Source organism: Oryctolagus cuniculus, chromosome 7, assembly GCF_051225735.1.
Source record: "Oryctolagus cuniculus isolate XC-2025 breed Fujian yellow rabbit chromosome 7, ASM5122573v1, whole genome shotgun sequence".
Classification (NCBI taxonomy): domain Eukaryota; kingdom Metazoa; phylum Chordata; class Mammalia; order Lagomorpha; family Leporidae; genus Oryctolagus; species Oryctolagus cuniculus.
In genome coordinates, this window is record NC_142873.1 from 160,731,019 (window position 1) to 160,750,234 (window position 19,216).

A 19,216-nucleotide genomic window follows, 5' to 3' on the forward strand; every position below is an offset into this window, starting at 1 on the left:
CCCTGCCATTCATGTGGGAGACCCAGATGGAGTTCCCAGCTCCTGGCTTTAATTTGGCCCACCCTGGCCACTGCAGCCCCTGGGGTAGTGAACCTGCAGATGGAAGATCTTTCTGTCTCTCCATCTCTTTATATAACTCTGCCTTTCAAATAAATAAAAATCTTTTTAAAAACTGCAGTTGAATCTATAGCTAGTATTTTATTATTTGCTTGGTCTATTCCACTTCTTTAAAAAAAAGTATTGTGTTTCTGTTTATTTTTGGCAGAGCTCATACCTGTTGTTGTGGAGTTTCTTTATACATTCTGGTTATTAAATCTTAATCATTGCATAGTTTGAAAATAATTTCTTCCATCTGTCGGTTGCCTCTTCATTTTCCTGAGTGTTTTCTTCCACAGTACAGAAGCTTCTCAATTTGATATAGTCCCATTTGTGAATTCTGGCTTTGATTGCCTGTGCCAATGTCTTGCAGGGTTTCCCCAATGTTCTCTAGTAATTTGATGGTATCACGTCATAGATTCAGATCTTTAATCCATTTTGAATGTATTTTCGTGTAAGGTGTGAGGTAGGGATCCTGCTTCATGCTTCTGCATGTGGAGATCCAGTTTCCCAGCACCATTTGTCCTCGCTCCAGAGATGGGTTTTAGCTTCTTGGTCAAATATAAGTTGTAGATGTTTGGATTGATTTCTGGCATTTCTATTCTGTTCCATTGGTCTGTCCATCTGTGTGTGTGTGTGTTTACCAGTACCAGGCTGCTTTGATTATAACTGCCTTGTAGTATGTCTTGAAATCTGGTATTGGGGGGTGGGGGGCGTCTGGGGTCTTCCATGACTGAGCTGTCGTGCTGCCCAGGTGCCCAGCTTGCCGTAAAATGGTGGGTTTGCATTTGAGTTGCAACAATAAATTTGTTTTTCTAGAGACAAAAAAAAAAAAAAAAGAAATCTGGTATTGTGATGCCTCCTGCTTTGTTTTTGTTGCATAAGATTGTTTAGCTATTTGAGGTCTCTTATGCCTCCATATGAATTTCAGCACCATTTTTTCTAGATTTGAGAAGACTGTCTTTGGTATTTTGATTGGCATTGCATTGAATCTGTAAATTGCTTTCAGAAGAATGGACATTTTGATGATACTGATTCTTCCAATCCATGAACATTGAAGATTTTTTCATTTTTTTTATCTTCTTCTATAACATTTTGCAGTTATCATCGTAGAGATGTTTGATATCCTTGGTATAATTTATTACAAGGTATTTTTTTAGCTATTGTGAATGGGATTGATCTTAGAAGTTCTCTCTCAGCCATGGCATGGTCTGTGTATAGAAAGGTTGTTTCCTGTGTATTGATTTTATATCCTGCTACTTTACCAAATTCTTCTGTGAGTTCCAATGGTCTCTTAGTGGAGTCTTTTGCAGCCCCTACATATAGAATCATATCATCTGCAAATAGAGATAGTTTGACTTCTTCTTTCCCAATTTGAATCCCTTTGATTTTTTCTTGCCTGATGGCTCTGGCTAAAACTTCCAGGATTGAACTGAATAGCAATGGTGAGAGTGGGAATCCTTGTCTGGTTCTGGATCTCAGTGGGAATGCTTCCAACTTTTCCCCATTCAATAAGAAACTGGCCGTGGGTCTGTCATAAATTGCCTTGAATGTGTTGAGGAATGTTCCTTCTGCTTAGTTTTTATCATGAAAAGGTGTTGTGTTTTATCAAATGCTTTCTCTGCATCTATTGGGATAATCATGGTTTTTGTTTTCAGTGTGTTGATGTGATGTATCACAGTGATTGATCTGTGACTGTTGAACCATCCCTCCATCCCATGTGGTAAATGGACAACTTCTTCAAAGGTCAGCAGCAGAGTGACTGATGCAGTCCCATCAACTGTTGCATTCATAATGGCCAACAATAACCTAACTGCTTTATGTATATCAACTACAGTCACTGACCAATAACACAATAGGAAATACAGTCAAAACACACAGCCAATGTGAACATGGTGAAATTTCCAAAAGTAACTAACTAAATTAAAGAAAAGATATCTATAAAATTTAGAAGTTACAACTAAGCCAAAGGTATTAATGACTTGCTTTCACTGTGCTGTTTAAAACTGAGTCCATTTTCAAAGGTGAATGTGGCACCTGACTCTGGGGGTGGAGCATGAGCAGTGGCCTTGCTGTGGCTGCATCAGCTTGCAGCCGACCCCAGGCTCAGCGCTGCCATGACAGGGTCTGTGCATCTCTTCCTTCAGCTGTGGACTGTCCATTGGTTGGTATTTCCAATTTCAGTATGTTTGGGGCCTGAGAAACAGCTGGTGAGAGAAGAGAAACTGAGAGTGAAAAGAAAAATTCCCACAGAAAATTCATGTTGAAGACCCAAAGCATTCACAGACATTTACAGCAACAAAAGGAAGCCTATAGGCCATGAGGAAGTAACATCTGGCCAGGACGTTGTGATTACGGAAAATGCAGGTGAGAGTTACTGGGGAACGTGAGCAGAGGACGGCTGAGGAGCACCCTCTCTGTCCAGCAGGGAAGGGCACCGCTGTGACCTCGCAGGACTCGGAGGCCAGCGGCCATGTCTCCCTCAGAGGACACTGTGCTTGCCTAGGACACACACTTCCTCTTCAGAGCAGGGACGCTGCAGCTCCTCGGGTATCTGCAACAGCTCAAGCAGGCCACACGTTCCTGCCTGGCCCCAGTGAGGCACTCCCCGCCTCTCTGCTGGCAGCCACTCCTGTGGGGGTGCTTGGGCTCTCTTCTTTGAGCAGGCCCTCCGTGACTATCCCAGCTGGAACCACCAATGCCACAGCCCTTTCTGGAATTTGCTCTGCCTGCTTCATGTGACTGAAACCTGGGAAGCTCAACTCTCCACTTCTCAACTAAACAAGGGCTCCTTCCGAGAGGAGATGCATCCGCCACAGTGTCCAGTAACTATGAACTCCATGTGGTAGGCACTCCATAAAAATCTACTGATTTACAGCAAAAAAAAAAAAAAAAAAAGCAGGGCAGAATGGCTATTAGAAATTATCGGAAGGCTCTACACTGATAATGTAAGCTTTTGGAAAAAGGTAACACTACATCAAAATTTGTGTCCCACACCTGGTAACACTCTCCCAGTTTATCCATGTCCCACACCCGATGATGCTATCAATACAGTTCATCTCCTGATAGGAGGGGCTGTGCTGTGCTCCCCTCATATCCTCATAGGACTCAGTATCGACATCTTTGTTTTTCAGTGTTTTGGGGGATGAAAAGGCCTTTTCCTCATCTGGAAGGGAATGAAAGGATGTGCCATGAAAAACCTTTGTGAGGAAGCAAAGAACAGGTACTTAGCAAAATTAATCATGCTACTTGATTCTACAAATAGAATGCTATGCAGCTCTTAAAAATGAGTCAGATCTAAACACGCTGATATGGCCGGCGCCGTGGCTTACTAGGCTAATCCTCCACCTTGCGGCGCCGGTACACCGGGTTCTAGTCCCGGTCGGGGCACCAGATTCTGTCCCAGTTGCCCCTCTTCCAGGCCAGCTCTCTGCTGTGGCCAGGGAGTGCAGTGGAGGATGGCCCAGGTGCTTGGGCCCTGCACCCCATGGGAGACCAGTATAAGTACCTGGCTCCTGCCATCGGATCAGCGCGGTGTGCTGGCCGCAGCGTGCTGGCTGCAGCGGCCATTGCAGGGTGAACCAACGGAAAAGGAAGACCTTTCTCTCTGTCTCTCTCTCTCTCTCACTGTCTACTCTGCCTGTCAAAAAATAAAAAAATAAACACGCTAATATGGAAAGATGCCTATCATACTTAATAACACGAGTGAAAGAAAGAGAACTCACTACGCACAGCGTGATCTCATCGATGTTTCAGGGCAGAGATGATGGAGGTTATCCTTGAAATCCTGGTCAAATGACGGGCGACAGGGGGCTTTTCAATGTGCAGCTCATGCCGTGAGCATGACTCATCAATCCTGGTGTCACCAGGATGGAGAATGACTTAGCACTGTCCATCCTTTGAGTACATGGCTCCACCATGTGAAACCCGTGTCCAAGAGAACTTTTTGTGATGACTGATAGGATTGCTTTTCATTTGTGCTGCCCAATGTGGTGGCCACCAACACCACGGGCAGCTACTGAGCCCTTGACATGTAGCCCGAGCAATTGAGAAGCCAGCGTTTTGTTTTGTCTTTTAAAGACGGTGGTCACCATTGGCAGGAAATGGGAATCAAATGTGCACCACAGGATGCACTGAGTTTGAAACCTCTGCTTTGTCTCTCTCCTCTTTATTGGGGTGAGGCGGCCACTCCTCACAGAGTTTTTAAAAATTCATTCAATTATCCACTTGAAAGGCAGAATGAGTCTGGACCAGGATGAAGCCAGGAGCCAGGAACTCGATCCAGGTCTTCCACGGGACGGCAGGGATCCAAGCACTTGAGCCATCATCTTCCGCACTTCCTAGGCATGTTAGCAAGAAGCCAGATTGGACATGGAGGTGGGACTCTTGGCATTCCAAGCAGCAGCTTAACTTGCTGTGCCACAAAGTCCACCCCTAGTAAGTTTTTCAAAGTATTATTATTTTTAATTTGAGAGGCATAAGGCGTGTACACACGAGAGTGGGACTCCATCTGCTGGTTTACTCTCCAAATGCCTGTAACAGGGCTAGGCCAGGGTGAAGCTGGGAGCCAGGAACTCAACATAGGTCTCCCACAGGGGTGGCAGGGACCCAAATACTTGAGCCATCACCTGCTACTTTCCAAGGTGCACATTAGGAGGAAGTTGGAATTGGAAGCAGAGCCAGAACTCAAACCCAGGTACTCTGGAAGTCTGTCTTAACTGTTAGGAAAAACACCCAGCCCAGAACTGAGGTTTTTTTTTTAAGGCACCAACTTATTCACAGTCATAACTGCATCCTGAGCTGCCTTCATTCATATTTACAACCCCCTAGAGTTCCGTGTCCTGGATCATCCTTCACATTTCCTGGTTTTTGGCATCAGGTTCAAACACACCTCATATACACTGACCTCTCCCGAAACCACTCCCAAAACTAAATAAATACTAGAGGAAACATTATAGATACTTGAAGGCTTGATCTTTGCTGAGGACAGAAGAGTCAGTGCCCTGTGAGGAAGTTTTACAGAGTAAAGAATTAACAAACTTTGAAGTTCACTGGAAAAGCATCTTACCCCTGCTCAGGGACTACCGAGCACAGCTTAAAGGGATCATCACGCGGGCTGCTGTCTACGGGCCATCACTCACAGTCTTCTACCACCCAGCTGTCTTCTTCATGTCTGCTTGGGAGGAGAAGGGCTGTGGCTGGCCGGCGGGTGGGCTCTGACTCGGAGGCAGAGGCCAGGTTTCGGCTTGGGTGGTCCGAGTGAGTTCACCTGGCGTCTCCTCAGCCGACTGCCCTTCATTGAGCTGCACCTTGTCTCCACTCTCAGGGTCCAACATTCCATGCTCCCTGTCAGCCAGGGCTTCCATCTTCAACCTTCCAAAGTGTCACTTCAGAGGAAGTCTTCCAGTATCTCGGACAAGAGAAGCCTGAGCTTGATTTCTCACTGGAATGGTTAACAGAGCAGGGGTGGCACCAGTGGGTCTGGAGGTATAAAGCTGACATGCAGAAGGCAGAAAAAAGTGCTCTTGCTGCCAGGCAATTTCCCCGATACTTTTAATTTATTAGAAACCACCGGGGTTTGTGCAAGGGTCGAAAACCTGAACCTCCTCCTTGGTGATGCGCAAATCCCCGGGCTCTGCTGGCATGTATCACTCCTCTTCCCTGAGTAAAGAGCGCGTATTCCCATCACCACTGAGGATATCTGCAAAACTGAGAAATTCACTGGCTCTCACAGATCGTCTACTTCCAGGAAGAAATCTATGTAGTTTTGGTGAAGATACAAATCAAACAACTCTCCTGGCATGTGTGACATTTCCACTACTTCCTCAGGGTGAACAAGTAATGGATCCCGTTTACACTCTGATAAATGAGACGGCAACTGAGGTGAGACTGATTCTGTTGAAGGTGCTCTTTTACCATGTAGAATTTTCCCCAAAGCTCTGAAGAGAAAGAGAGAACCGTCTTTGCCACCAATAACTTGGGCCTCTTGACTTTGAAAAACCCCATCAGATTTTCTCCTTCGTCTTGATTTTGATAGCACAGCATCTGATTTTAACAACGCTCCTTTTTTCCTTGGTCATAAATTGTTCTCTCCTTTAGAAGAAGAACATTGGAGGCTGTTTATTGCACTACTGATACCACCGTAACATCCTTGACAGAGTAACTCTAAAGAACCTCTATCAGGGACAACAATTTTTCTTCCATTTTTATTAGCTTCCATAGTCACTATTCAATTAAGAAACCAGCATAATTGTTGGTACTACAGGGTTAAAACTAATATTTGAGACAGAACATTCCTCTTGAATTTCTTTGGGAAACAGTAACCTATGATTATTATCGCCACTGATACTGTCAGAGATTACAGATACAAGAGGACATCGACCAATCTGCACATATTTCCTTAGAACGTCATGTAAATTAGGAGAATCTCGATAAAACTGGTTAGGTAAATCTTTACCAGAATTATCTTATTAGTTCTTAAGTCACCTTCAAGCACTTGTAGTTTGTTACACTTTGTTGCTCTCAATAGAAACTCTTTGAACACTGCCAACTGAGACTGATATGGAAGCAGAGGGAAGCTTGATTCAGGATTAAACATCCCTTTGAAATCATCTTTTTGGAAGCCTGATAAAACTGGATTAATCCACTCTTGTACATGAATAGCATGCTCCTTTGACAGTATTTTTATAGTGGTCGGCTTTCCACATCCAGGAGGACCTGTTTTGGTTGCCTTTCTAGAACTTGGGCTTTTAACCAGGTTTCAACTTCTTCAATTTTCTTTTTATGCACAGCAAGTCCATGCTGAGTTTCTGGTTTGTATTTGTCCACCCATGACTCATTTTCAGATAGATATTCCTTTGAATTTTCTAGACCATAAATCGGTTCTAAGGAAGACAGCTTTCCTTTTTTTCTAGCTGGAAATTTGCTACTTTCTAATGTAAAAAACATATTTTTTTCTTTTATGAGTTGAGTTATTCACACCTAACGATGTGGCAGTAATAGTGGAGATGCTTGTATTCTCCAAACAATCCTCGAATGATGGGTCTACCCAGTCTGTTACCTTTGCGGAAGACACCTTTGGTCTAAGAAAAGTGTTTGACATCATAAATCTCAACAGCTCCCATCCGCAGTGTACAATCTGTAGTACAACAAAGTATAATTCACTTTCCAGGAGCTGCATTCCCCTCGTGGGCGGAGAGGGGCCAAGGAGCGCAGGGTCGGCTCCTGGTGGAAGGGTAGCCACCCGGCCCTCCCTGGTCGGCACCGAGCCTCTTGGGGGTCCAGAACTGAGTTTTTTTTTTTTTTTTAATTTGACAGATAGAGTTAGTGAGAGAGAGAGACAGAGAGAAAGGTCTTCTTTCTGTTGGTTCACCCCCAAATGGCCACCACAGCTGGCATGCTGCGCCGATCCGAAGCCAGGAGCAAGGTGCTTCCTCCTGGTCGCCCATGCGGGTGCGGGGCCAAGTACCTGGACCATCCTCACTGCCTTCCTGGGCCACAGCAGAGAGCTGGTCTGGAAAAGGAGCAACTGGAACTAGAACCTGGCGCCCATATAGGATGCTGGCACCTCAGGCAGAGGATTAACAAAGTGAGCCACAGCACCGGCCCCAGAACTGAGTTTTTAATTGTACTTATTTGTATTTACCTTGAATTTACACTGGACAGCACAGGGACAGAGAAAACAAAAGGCCCCCAGGCTTGAGCTGTGAGGGAGTTAAACCTTCTTACAGAGGCAAAGAAGTTGCAAGGAGACTGCAAAACAGCAGCCAGAAAGGCAAGAAATACCCTGTGAAATACAGCAAGGCAGAGACTGCGTTAAGGGGACACGCTATCTAACTCTAACAGCAACACCGCTGACAGGCTTTGGAACAGGTATCAGCTGCTAATGTGGTTAGGCAAGGGCGGTGTTGGCTGGAAATGGCGGTATACAGCAGCCTGGTACTATCCCCGGTTTCAAGCATCTACCAGGGTCTTGATACGGGACAGAATGTTGCTGACAGTGCCACATCCAAGGCAGGTGACGAGAAACTGCACAGTGCAGGGGGCGTGGAGAGCAGCCACTGTGAGACCACAGAGTGGGGAAGGAAGCTAGGACACTGATGGGAGACCCGGGCCGGGGCACTGGGCAGGGGGTTGGCTGGCCTGATAATTAGGAAACATTTAGGAACTTCGGCTTTAAGACCTCCCAAGGAATCTTCTCTGACAGCACATGGGGTAATGACACAGAGTGGGAAAGCTATTTAGAGGAATCTGGTGGATTCAAGGGACCAAAATTTTAAAAATAAGTAAAAATAAAAACATCTTTTTAAAAAGCTGCTTCTTGGACGGCGCCGCGGCTCACTAGGCTAATCCTCCGCCTGCAGCGCCGGCACACCAGGTTCTAGTCCCGGTCGGGGTGCCAGATTCTGTCCCAGTTGCTCCTCTTCCAGTCCAGCTCTCTGCTATGGCCCGGGAGTGCAGTGGAGGATGGCCAAGTGCTTGGGCCCTGCACCCCATGGGAGACCAGGAGAAGCACCTGGCTCCTGCCTTCGGATCAGCACGGTGCACCGGCCGCAGTGCGCCAGTAGTGGCGGCCATTGGAGGGTGAACCAACAGCAAAGGAAGACCTTTCTGTCTCTGTCTCTCTCACTGTCCACTCTGCCTGTCAGAAAAAAAAAAAAAAGCTGCTTCTTGCCTCTTGTGCCCTTACATGAGACAGCAGGAGCAGTGAATGGTCGAGAGAGGAGAGTAAAGGGCAGGACTTGCAGTCTGGAGACCCTGTGGGCTCCGCATGGGCATCCCTCCTAACGTCCCCTGCTGGACAGCGTCAAGCAGACGTCAGGGTCTGAAGAGCTGGGGCCTTCAGGAAGTGACCACAGATGGGGGCAGAGCCCACGGGATGGCAACGGTGGCCCTGTGCCAGAGCTGCAGGGGACAAGCGGAGTGTGAGAACGGAGTCCCCCTGAAGGATGACATCCTAGAAGCCGGGTCAGGGCCCCTCCGGACACGGACCCTGCCAGCACCTGATCGTGGACAGAAAGAAGGTAAACTTCTGTTGTCTACGAGTCATGTGATCTCGTGTATTCTGCTAGAGCAGCTCGAGGTGACTAAGGCAGGCTCTCAGCGTGATCCCCTATGGGGACAGCATTTGTGTGTAAATCACATCCGTCCCGAAAACACAGCTGTCACTGCGGCTGCTGCTACCGGCCTTCGGAATGCAGTTTCTCCTCCACCGTGTAACAGAACCATTAACAACACTTTCATGATCTCCAGAATTATATTAACATTCAGGTAGAAAAATCAAGACAAAGACATCTAAATTAAAAAGTTAACCTGATGGGGCCTGCACTGTGGCGCAGCAGGATAATGCCCTGGCCTGCAGTGCCAGCATCCCATATGGGCACCAGTTCGAAACCCGGCTGCTCCACTTCCGATCCAGTTCTTTGCTCTGGCCTGGGAAAGCAGCAGCAGATGCCCCAAGTCCTTGGGCCCCTGCACCCAGGTGGGAGACCTGGAAGAAGCTTCTGGCTCCTGGCTTCGAATCAGCGCAGCTCCGGCCATTGCAGCCAATTGGGAATGAACCAATGGATGGAAGACTTCTCTCTCTCTCTGCCTCTCCTCTCTCTGTGTAACTCTGACTTTCAAATAAATAAATCTTTAAAAAAAAAGTTAACCTGGGGCTGGCATTGTGATACAGCAGGTTAAACTGCTGCCTATGGCACCAGCATCACATATGGGTGCCAGTTTGAATCCTGGCTGCTCTGCTTCCAATCTGGTTCTCCGTTAATAGCCTGGAAAAGCAGCAGCAGATGGCCAAAGTGCTTGGGCTCCTGCAACCACGTGGCAGACCAGGAAGAAGCTCCTGGCTCCTGGCTTCAGCCTGGCCCAGCCTTGGCCATTTGGGGAAGGAACCAGAGGATGGAAGATTCTGTCTGTCTGCCTGTCTCTTTCTCTCCGTATAACTCTGTCTTTCAAATAAACAATAAATAAATCTTCAAAAAATTCAATTGAATTTGATCTCTGTATTATAAATTTTCCTCTGCTATACAGGCAAGCAGGTTACCCTTTCAAAACAATACCCACTGCCACAGGGGAACCAGTCCTTGTGGAGTGCTCCTTCCTCACACCCGACAAAAGCACACGTGTATCGAAACAATGGCTAAAGCTTTTCATTCAATTTAGATCATAAAGACTCTCCATTTGGAATGTACTCCTGAAATGTATTCTAAAGTCAAGTCTTGGTTTATAGACAGCACAAACAGGGAGGCCAACCCCCGTGTCTGCTGGTATATAACGTGAATTCTCGTGTAGACACGAGCTGCAGCTACACTCTGGAACCACTGAGCTCCCGGGCAGTGTTTGCTGCTACCACTTCTTATGGAGTTGATCAATTTTACTACTATAGTAATATTACTACTGCCCTCTGGGAAGATAAAGGTGAAAACCAGCACCAGGGTCAAGGCTTTCTGCTCAGAGCTCACACCCATGACTGCCGGGGCTCTGGGCTGCGCTGCTGACTCACTACCACCACCACCAGGCGGCACCGTGCACATCTCTGTCACTGGCTGCGTGGACAGTTTGGTCGCGGACCGAACGGAGAGCTGCTGACCACGGTTCTGAATTTCCTTCACTCTGGAGCAGACCTGCTGCAGGTTCAGCTTAGGGAAGAGTAAAAGTAAGTCTCCAAAATTATACACGTGCACAGTAAGGATCAACAATGCATTTTTAACGTTGGTTCTACAGAGACAGGATGACCACACGCACAGTAACTGCTTCATCCAGTTTGCCCTTTGCCATGGCAGACGGGCATGGACGGAACACCCAGAACACCTGTTCATATCAGCTTGTTCTTAGAGAGCATATAACTAATCCAAATACCAACTTTCAAAGGTAGTACTTTTTGCTGACATTTTCCCCAACAAATATGGGTTAAAGGGGCCAGCGCTATGGCGCAGCAGGTTAACGCTCTGGCCTGAAGCGCCAGCATCCCATATGGGTGCCGGTTCTAGTCCTGGCTGCTCCTCTTCCAGTCCAGCTCTCTGCTGTGGCCTGAGAGAGCAGTAGAAGATGGCCCAAGTCCTTGGGCCCCTGCACCCACATGGGAGACCCAGAGGAGGTTCCTGGCTCCTGGCTTCGGATTGGCACAGCTCAGGCTGTTGCAACCAACTGGGGAGCGAACCAGAGGATGGAAGACCTCTTTCTCTGTCTCTACCTCTCTCTGTGTGTAATTCTGACTTTCAAATAAATAAATAAATCTTTAAAAAAGAAACATTGCATGCAGAATAAGTCAAGCAAATGAAAATTAATTCACAACCAAGTCCCACACGATGTGACAGTCTGTTCAGAGAATAACCCTATGTGTGGGGCTGGTGCTGTGGCGTAGTAGGTTAAGTCTCCACCTGCAGAGCCAGCATCTTGTATGGGCATCGGTTCATGTCCCAGCTGCTCATCTTCTGATCCAGCTCTCTGCTTATGGCCTAGGAAAGCAGTGGATGATGGCCCAAGTGTTGGGCCCTTGCACCTGCATGGGAGACCCAGAAGAAGCTCCTGGCTCCTGGCTTCAGATTGGTCCAGCTCTGGCCATTGTGGCCATTTGGGGAGTGAACAGCGGATGGAAGACCCCTCTCTCTCGCTCTCTCGCTCTCTCTCTCCCCCTCTCTGTCTGTAACTCTACCTCTCAAATAAAAATCTTTAATCAAAAACAAAGCCATGACAATAAATATCAATTGAAAGAATTTTTAAAAAGGAGTTACTCTATGCTTTTATAAAGCAAACCTCTGAATCCCAATATAGAAAACATGAATCCTGTTCACGTTGGGGAAGGGAGATCTGAAGAAACAGGCGGGATATTAACAGGTTTCCTAAGTTTCCAAGCAGGAATTCTCGCCTGTTTCTCCCCTCTGAGGTATTATAAATCTGAATCAGCGAAGAGCTAACCTCTTTGCTGCTAAAGTATCTTCAACCACTGCCAGTTTTCTATAACTGAGCAACCCACAGCAGGAATCTTTTTTTTTTTAACATTTATTTATTTGAAAGGCAGTTAGAGAGGCAGAGGCAGAGAGAGAGGTCTTCCCTCCACTGGTTCACTTCCCAGATGGCCACAATGGCCAGAACTAGGCCAATCTGAAGCCAGGAGCTTCTTCCAATCTCCCACGTGGGTGCAGGGGCCCAAGGACTTGGGCCATCTTCTACTGCTTTCCCAGGCCACAGCAGAGAGCTGGATCGGAAGTGGAGCAGCCAGGACCTGAACCGGCGCCCATACAGAATGCCAGCACTGCAGATGGTGCCTTTACCCACTACCCCATAGCACCGGCCCCAGTTTTTAATAACTGAGCAGCCCACGGCAGGAATCTTAGAGAGCCTAAGTTTGCCCAATTGCAGTTAACATTCACTGCTCCGTACCACTGACGCTGTCTAGTGAGGACGGCTCTGCACCCACCCACTCACGGCCAAAGTGAGGCTGACAGCATGCCTGTGGTCTCATGTACACTCCTGGACACAGGCACTGGCAGACAGGCCACAGAGAGGACAACAGAGGAGAGAAGGAACTGCCCTTCCCCACCCACGCAGGGGGTGCCTCACAAGCAGCATCCCCTCACCTGAACCAGCACCTCTCCCGGTGGCCCACCTGGCACTCGCGGAGGGACCGCAGTAGAGGTTCCTGGGCCCAGGCCTCTCACCCTGAGACCGTCCTGCCTCTCGGACCTTGGCAGAGCAGTGCCCAAAAGGAGGTGTGTGTTGTCAGACAGGTTGCGGGCCCGAGCCCCTGCCGCACGCCTGAAGGCAGGATTCTCCCCGCACAGAGAGGCAGGGACCCGAGAGCCCGTGGAGGTGTACCACCAGCAAGCGGCTGCAGAGACAGGCTGGGGAGCACGCGCCTGACCCCAGAGCCAGCGCCTCCTCCAGCCACTAGGCCAGCTCTCTGCTCCTCACAAGCGATGCCTGCAGCTCAAGGCAAAAATTATCACCAGAGAATCACAGGACGTTGCAGCATCACAGAAGTGGTCAGGAGTAAACCTCCCCCTGTGGAGACGGCATGGCCCCCGTGCCGTGAAACCACCCCGCAGCCCCGGCCCCAGGCAGGGGCCCCTCGGCGGCTACCAGTGCAGCACCAGGCACATCACATGCTGATGGTAAACTGCGCTGAATAACCACCCCACTTCACAACCTGCACCACGTGCACCCCACTGTTTCTCCTGTTACCTGTCCTTCCCTGCTTCCAACACCACACACGCTCCAGCTGGTACTTCTGTCCACAGGGTTCACTTCTGGGTCTCAAGCACTCAGCACACAGTGCTCGGTCCACGGCAGAAGCCCATGAACACATAAATGTGTACAAGACACTCACAACAGAAATGCTTCCCATATACTTTCAGAAGGATTTGGATTTGTTCTTCAACTCAAGTTGAGACTTACTGATTCCTAGTTGTGAAAATTTCCATCAAGATACAACTGTATTTCAAATCTGTAATTACAGAAATCAAACTCATTAGCCTGCGGGCAGCAGAGAGGTAGCCTTCACTAAAAATGGTGAAATGGAGAAGTATTAGGCTGTTTTGAAAGCAAACAGAACCAGGAAGAAACAAGAAAACTAGTTTTAGTCTCCAGTTTCAACTTCCTCCCTGAGTGATCCCTGGGAAAGTTTCTCTGGCATATCTGCTGATGTGTTATTATATTGGTCAATACATTTTTTTGGAATTACAAAAGATGGGATAACGTTTGACCCATTAGATATAAAACACAGCATAAATCATTATTTGTACCCATGATTACCATTAGGTTTAAAACACAGAAATGTCAACTGTGGAATGGGGAAAAAAGACAGGAAGGAAGCAAGAGCTACGTGTTGGCTCCATGTGGGCAGTAGGTCCATGGAGAAAGTTCCCCTTAGTTGGTTTTTTGCATTTTCTGCATTTTTTAAACAAAATTATTTACTTATTTACTTGAAAGGCAGAAATAAAGAGAAACAGAGAGAGATCTTTCATTCACTGGTCCACCCTCAAAACACCCACAGTAGCCAGGACTGGGTCAGGCTGGAGCCAGGAGCTGGAGCTCCAGCTGAGTCTCCCGGGGGGTGGAAGGGCCCAACCACTTGGGCCATCACTAATCCTCCCATTTGCTGGGAGCCGTATCTATCAGAAGTGGGGTAGCTGGGACTGAGCCCAGGTGCTTCCAGATGGAACATGGGCATCCCATGCGGCATTTAACCCCCTACACCACAAGAATCCCACTGCCCACACAGACTAAGGTTTCTGTTTTACTTCCTTTCAATTTTTTCTCCATTCTGCAGTTTATGTGTGTGTGTGTGTGTGTGTGTGTGTTTTACAGGTAGAGTGGACAGTGAGAGAGAGAGACAGAGAGAAAGGTCCTCCTTTGACGTTGGTTCACCCTCCAATGGCCGCCGTGGCCAGCGGCCCGGGCACACCGCGCTGATCTGAAGCCAGGAGCCAGGTGCTTCTCCTGGTCTCCCATGGGGTGCAGGGCCCAAGCACTTGGGCCATCCTCCACTGCACTCCCTGGCCACAGCAGAGAGCTGGCCTGGAAGAGGGGCAACCGGGACAGAATCCGGCGCCCCAACCGGGACTAGAACCTGGTGTGCCGGCACCACAAGGCGGAGGATTAGCCTATTGAGCCACGGCGCCGGCATGTTTATGTTTTAAACACAATTATAATCATGGGTACAAATAATTTTTTATGCTGTACTTTATGTCTAATGGGTCAAATATTGCCCCATGTTTTATAATCTCCCAAAAAAATGTTATTGACCGATATAATAGCACATCCACAAATATTCCAGAGCTCATCTCTGATGGGAATTTAAGGTACCTTAGGTATGATTTCTTTTAAGGCTCTTGATACAGACGTCAAACTATCTTCCAAAAGCACTGGGAAACATCTGCACTTTGCTCATTCAAGCGACAGTCAACGGTTAAGGAGCATCACGTAGTAAAAGCAGTTTTCACAGGAAGCGGTCAGACTTACGTTTGAGCCTTATGCTGACCGATGATGAAGGCAACCTTGTGGCTCCAGGGGTTCACAAAACTGCAGCAGCTGGAATCCAGGATGAGCGTCTCCATTTTGAGTATAAAATCTGGTGGGTGAATGTTCAAAGGGAGGACGGCCTGCAAACTCTAAGACTAGAGAGAATCACGAGAAAACATGCAATCTAGTTAACACAGACCTAGATTGCTGGTGTCCTTTTCAGACACTTGTAAGTTTTAAAAAAAGAAACAACTATTCAGCAGTTTAGATCCATAACTTATTTGGCTAAGAGAATGAAATAATGAACAAAAAGTGAGAAAAATTAAAGAAAACCTTCCTCCCACAAACACATGGGCCCTCGCCTGTCTGGTGCACAGCTAGCATCAGAGGCCGGTGCTCTGGGTGGTGTGCGAGGATCGGTGGCCCAGCAAAGGCACTGCTATGGGGACAGTCACAACACAGAAGCGTGGTATACTCACCAGGAATTAATATACTTCTTTACAGAATTTGAAATACAAAACATTTTACTCAAATGTGTCATCAGAGCATCTCTAAAGGCAACACACCGCCCCAGTGCCTGCACCAGGGGAAGAGGCTGAACAGGAGGAGTGGCGGTGGACCCGAAAGGCTGCACGCTGACCCTCCTGCCTTCTCCTCATCTGTGGTATGGCACACCACCGCCACCTAGATCCTCAAATTTAGTGGGTCAATAAAACTTTAAAATAAATGTGGAGGCAGCCGGCGCCGCAGCTCACTAGGCTAATCCTCCATCTGTGGCGCAGGCACACCGGGTTCTAGTCCCAGTCGGGGTGCCGGATTCTGTCCCGGTTGCCCCTCTTCCAATCCAGCTCTCTGCTGTGGCCAGGGAAGGCAGTGGAGGATGGCCCAAGTGCTTGGGCCCTGCACCCGCATGGGAGACCAGGAGAAGCACCTGGCTCCTGGCTTCAGATCAGCGCGGTGCGCAGGCCGTAGCGCGTAGGCCGTGGCGGCCATTGGAGGGTGAACCAACTGCAAAGGAGGACCTTTCTCTCTGTCTCTCTCTCTCACTGTCCACTCTGCCTGTCAAAAAAAAAAAAATGTGGAGGAAGAAATGGGGAACACGGATGTGGTGATAACATTTACCTTTTCCAAACAAAGATATTTGAAAAACAGCAGTAAGCTTTAACTATTCTCTACTTTGACGACCCCAAAACCAGAAAGGACATAAGTTCAAAATAAAAAGCAATCCTTTACACTAAATAAATTTAAGATTACCGAAGACAAAGCTGTCCTCCTGAGAAGTGCCTGCCCAGGGAGCATCCCGCAGCAGGTGCGGCAGGTGCTGGAGGACCCCCCTTTGCCCTGGGCTGAGCCCAGTCAGCTGCTACACAGGCTCTCTGCAAACTGACCCTGAGAGCCCGAAAGCACACTTCTGTGAAATCAAATACCATTTCAAATAGCTTTGGGAAGCATAATATGCAACATGCTACAAATCTAGACACACAAATAAATTTCAATGTAAATAATAAAAATCGGACAAATGGATAATCTTAGCTACACATGGACAAGTATGGGAACCTCTTCATATCTTTGTTTCTAAAACCAAATTTCTTTTAGGCTTGCAGAAGCACTGAGCTTTCATCTACTTCAAGAAAAATACACCCTGGGGTGTGTGTTGTGGTAAAAATTATTTTGTCCACTGGGATTTGAGGAGCCATGAAAAAGCAGAATGACCCATTTAAAGGCAAGTATCTAATTAATCATCCACTTAAAGCTAACTGTTTCACACACTTAGGGAATAAAACCTCTATGTGAAGTGACAGAAATCTCACCTAGGAGTCTGGCCTTCAAGCAGCTAAAGTGATAGTTAAGTGACTGGAATTTCATTATTAACTACATTTTAATTAGGTCAAAATGCAATGCCTCCTGAAGTCAATTTTAAACTGTGTTCACTGAAAAGCTAATTTTCTCATCAAAAAAAAGCAGTAACTAAAGAGTTTGGTCATATTTAGTGCTGTGTATAACTAAACAAACAGGACTTGAGATGTCAGTGCTGAATGGACTTTTTTTATTTTTGTAATGAGCCGGCATGATCAGTGCTATGCTAAGCTTACGCTTTGAACCAGCCTTCAGAGTGCGAGGCAATGAGCCGAGCATAATCTGCCCTGATATTCCATTTGCTTGTACGCGATTTCATCTGCAAGAAAACTGAAGTGAATACAGAACACAGCACGCAGCTGAAGGCAGCCACACACATCCCAAACACCCGCCTGCCTGCTGCTTCCGTTTACCCCATGCTGGGAGCCACACTGACGGCAGTGTGCACTTCCAAGTCCTTTATCATCTGTAAAATTGGGCTACCCCTTTTACAGGTTCCTGTCTTTCAATGTAAGATTAAGTTTTTGAGTGCTGTGTCCCCGAGCTCACCTTCGCCGTAAGCCCTGTGTTTCTGTCGGGCGATTCTGTGCAAGACAAGCTGTAGGAAAGTACGTCACACTGCATCAGAAGTGACTGCACCTCTCGGGAACACGAGGAAGCTGTCACGGCATCGGCACACGAGTTCAGGGATAGAAATCTTGTAGAAAAAGGGTCTAACAAGACTTCTCGCTCAGGGGGTTTCAAACCCTCCAAAAACAGAATTCATTCTTGTGGCCTCTGAGACAATTCCAGGGCCCTTATTTCACTCAAGACAGAAGCAAAAGTCCACAGGACATGCCACTCACGGAAAAAACGCCTCTCGGGCCACGTCGACCATGCGGCCATGCTGTCTGTGAAGGAGACTGACTGTGCAGGAAGTCAAGGCCAACACAGGACATGCATGAGAAGCAGCTGCAGCACCCGGCGCATCAGGGCCACACTGGAGACACCAGCTCCCTCTTCTGCTCGATGTGTGCAGTGAATGGGCCCGCTCGCATTTCTCTCTGACGGCGGACAACCCCATGTCAGGCCTAAAGCCAATGGCCTCGACCCACACGGGTAACCAGAGTGACACTTCTCAGCTACCCTCAGACAGCAGGGCTCCAATTCTAGTTGGGCAGAGCTAAGGATGTGGATGGAGTAGGGGCTGCCCCGGAACGGGGCCTGACTCTTCTCCTGACCTGGCCTGCACCTCCACTGCAGAGACCAGAGATGGTCAGCGGAGTGCTGCTGTGTGCCAGAAGCCCTGGTCAGACAGGCTGGGGAATCATCTCGCTGGTGACTTCCGGGAGAGGCATCCAAATCTAAGACATGCACACGTCAGATTAAGCGTCGCTCCTTACTCACCGGGCAACTGGCTCAGCTTCTCTCCTCATCCTTGAGCGCACTTTCCAGGCCTAAACAGTAAGGCCACCCTGGAGGTCCCCATCGGGCCCAGGGTCTGGAGGCAGAGCTCCAGCTGTGCTCCCGCCTGACCTCTCTGAGAGCGAACACCATGCTCACTCTTCCCCCCCCTTCACTCCAGCACGTGACAACTCCAGCCACGCGCTCTGCTGTTGTCCGTAACTCATGTCATACCCAAGTCTAATCCACTAATATGCTTTGTCCCTTTAAAAGGATCCAGAATGTCCAAACATTTCTACCTCCACGAGACACTGGGTCCAGACCTACCATACTTCACATGTCTCATTCCAATGGCTGACTGTTGCCCCTGCTCACCCTCTGATCCCTCTACAATAGGGGCGGCCAACACAGCCCCTTCCAAAAAACCAGTTTTCTTTCTACAAAAGGAGAATTTTCATCTCTGCCCACTGGAAACTCCCGGAAGACTGACAACCTCACAGCAGTAACTACGCTGACCAGCCAGCCTCGGTCTCCGAATACTAACACCGACTCCCACTACAGGAACCAGGGGCCCTCGGGGACACGGCGACCCCACATCTGGGATGAGGAACGTCTGAGACGAGGACACGTTCTGCCCGGGACTCAAGCCCTGGGGAACTCTCAGGAGAGCGCAGGCACAGACCGAAGGCACCGCTGCTGGCCACAGCCAGGACGATGAGTCTTACGAAGATGAACGAGAACTCTGTCTTCCACAGGGGCGCTGAGACAGCAGCGGAAGAGGTAACACGAGAGCTGCAGCTGGCTTCGGAGTAACCTGAGAGAGGGAAGCTGGGGAGCAGGTGACGGGACGGAGCTGGGTTAAAATTAGGAGAGCTGGGTGCTAAGGACATGTTGGATCATTGCACTATTTGCTGCACTT

General features: G+C 48.2%; 1 protein-coding gene and 1 pseudogene across 2 annotated transcripts in view; both read right to left on the reverse strand.

The window, feature by feature from the left end:
- The window catches only part of PER3 (period circadian regulator 3), a 35,100-nt gene extending 17,309 nt beyond the window's left edge, over positions 1-17,791 (reverse strand). The window contains 6 exon segments of the mRNA XM_089299405.1: positions 3,104-3,296; positions 10,620-10,812; positions 15,058-15,144; positions 15,146-15,212; positions 17,464-17,498; positions 17,760-17,791. Coding sequence (XP_089155531.1) covers positions 3,104-3,296; positions 10,620-10,812; positions 15,058-15,144; positions 15,146-15,212; positions 17,464-17,498; positions 17,760-17,791 — 607 coding nt within the window.
- LOC149125855 (cell cycle checkpoint protein RAD17 pseudogene) lies at positions 3,835-12,163 on the reverse strand (annotated as a pseudogene). Its single transcript, XR_016211308.1, has one exon. The product of XR_016211308.1 is annotated as a cell cycle checkpoint protein RAD17 pseudogene (transcript).
- Positions 17,792-19,216: the final 1,425 nt, after the last annotated feature.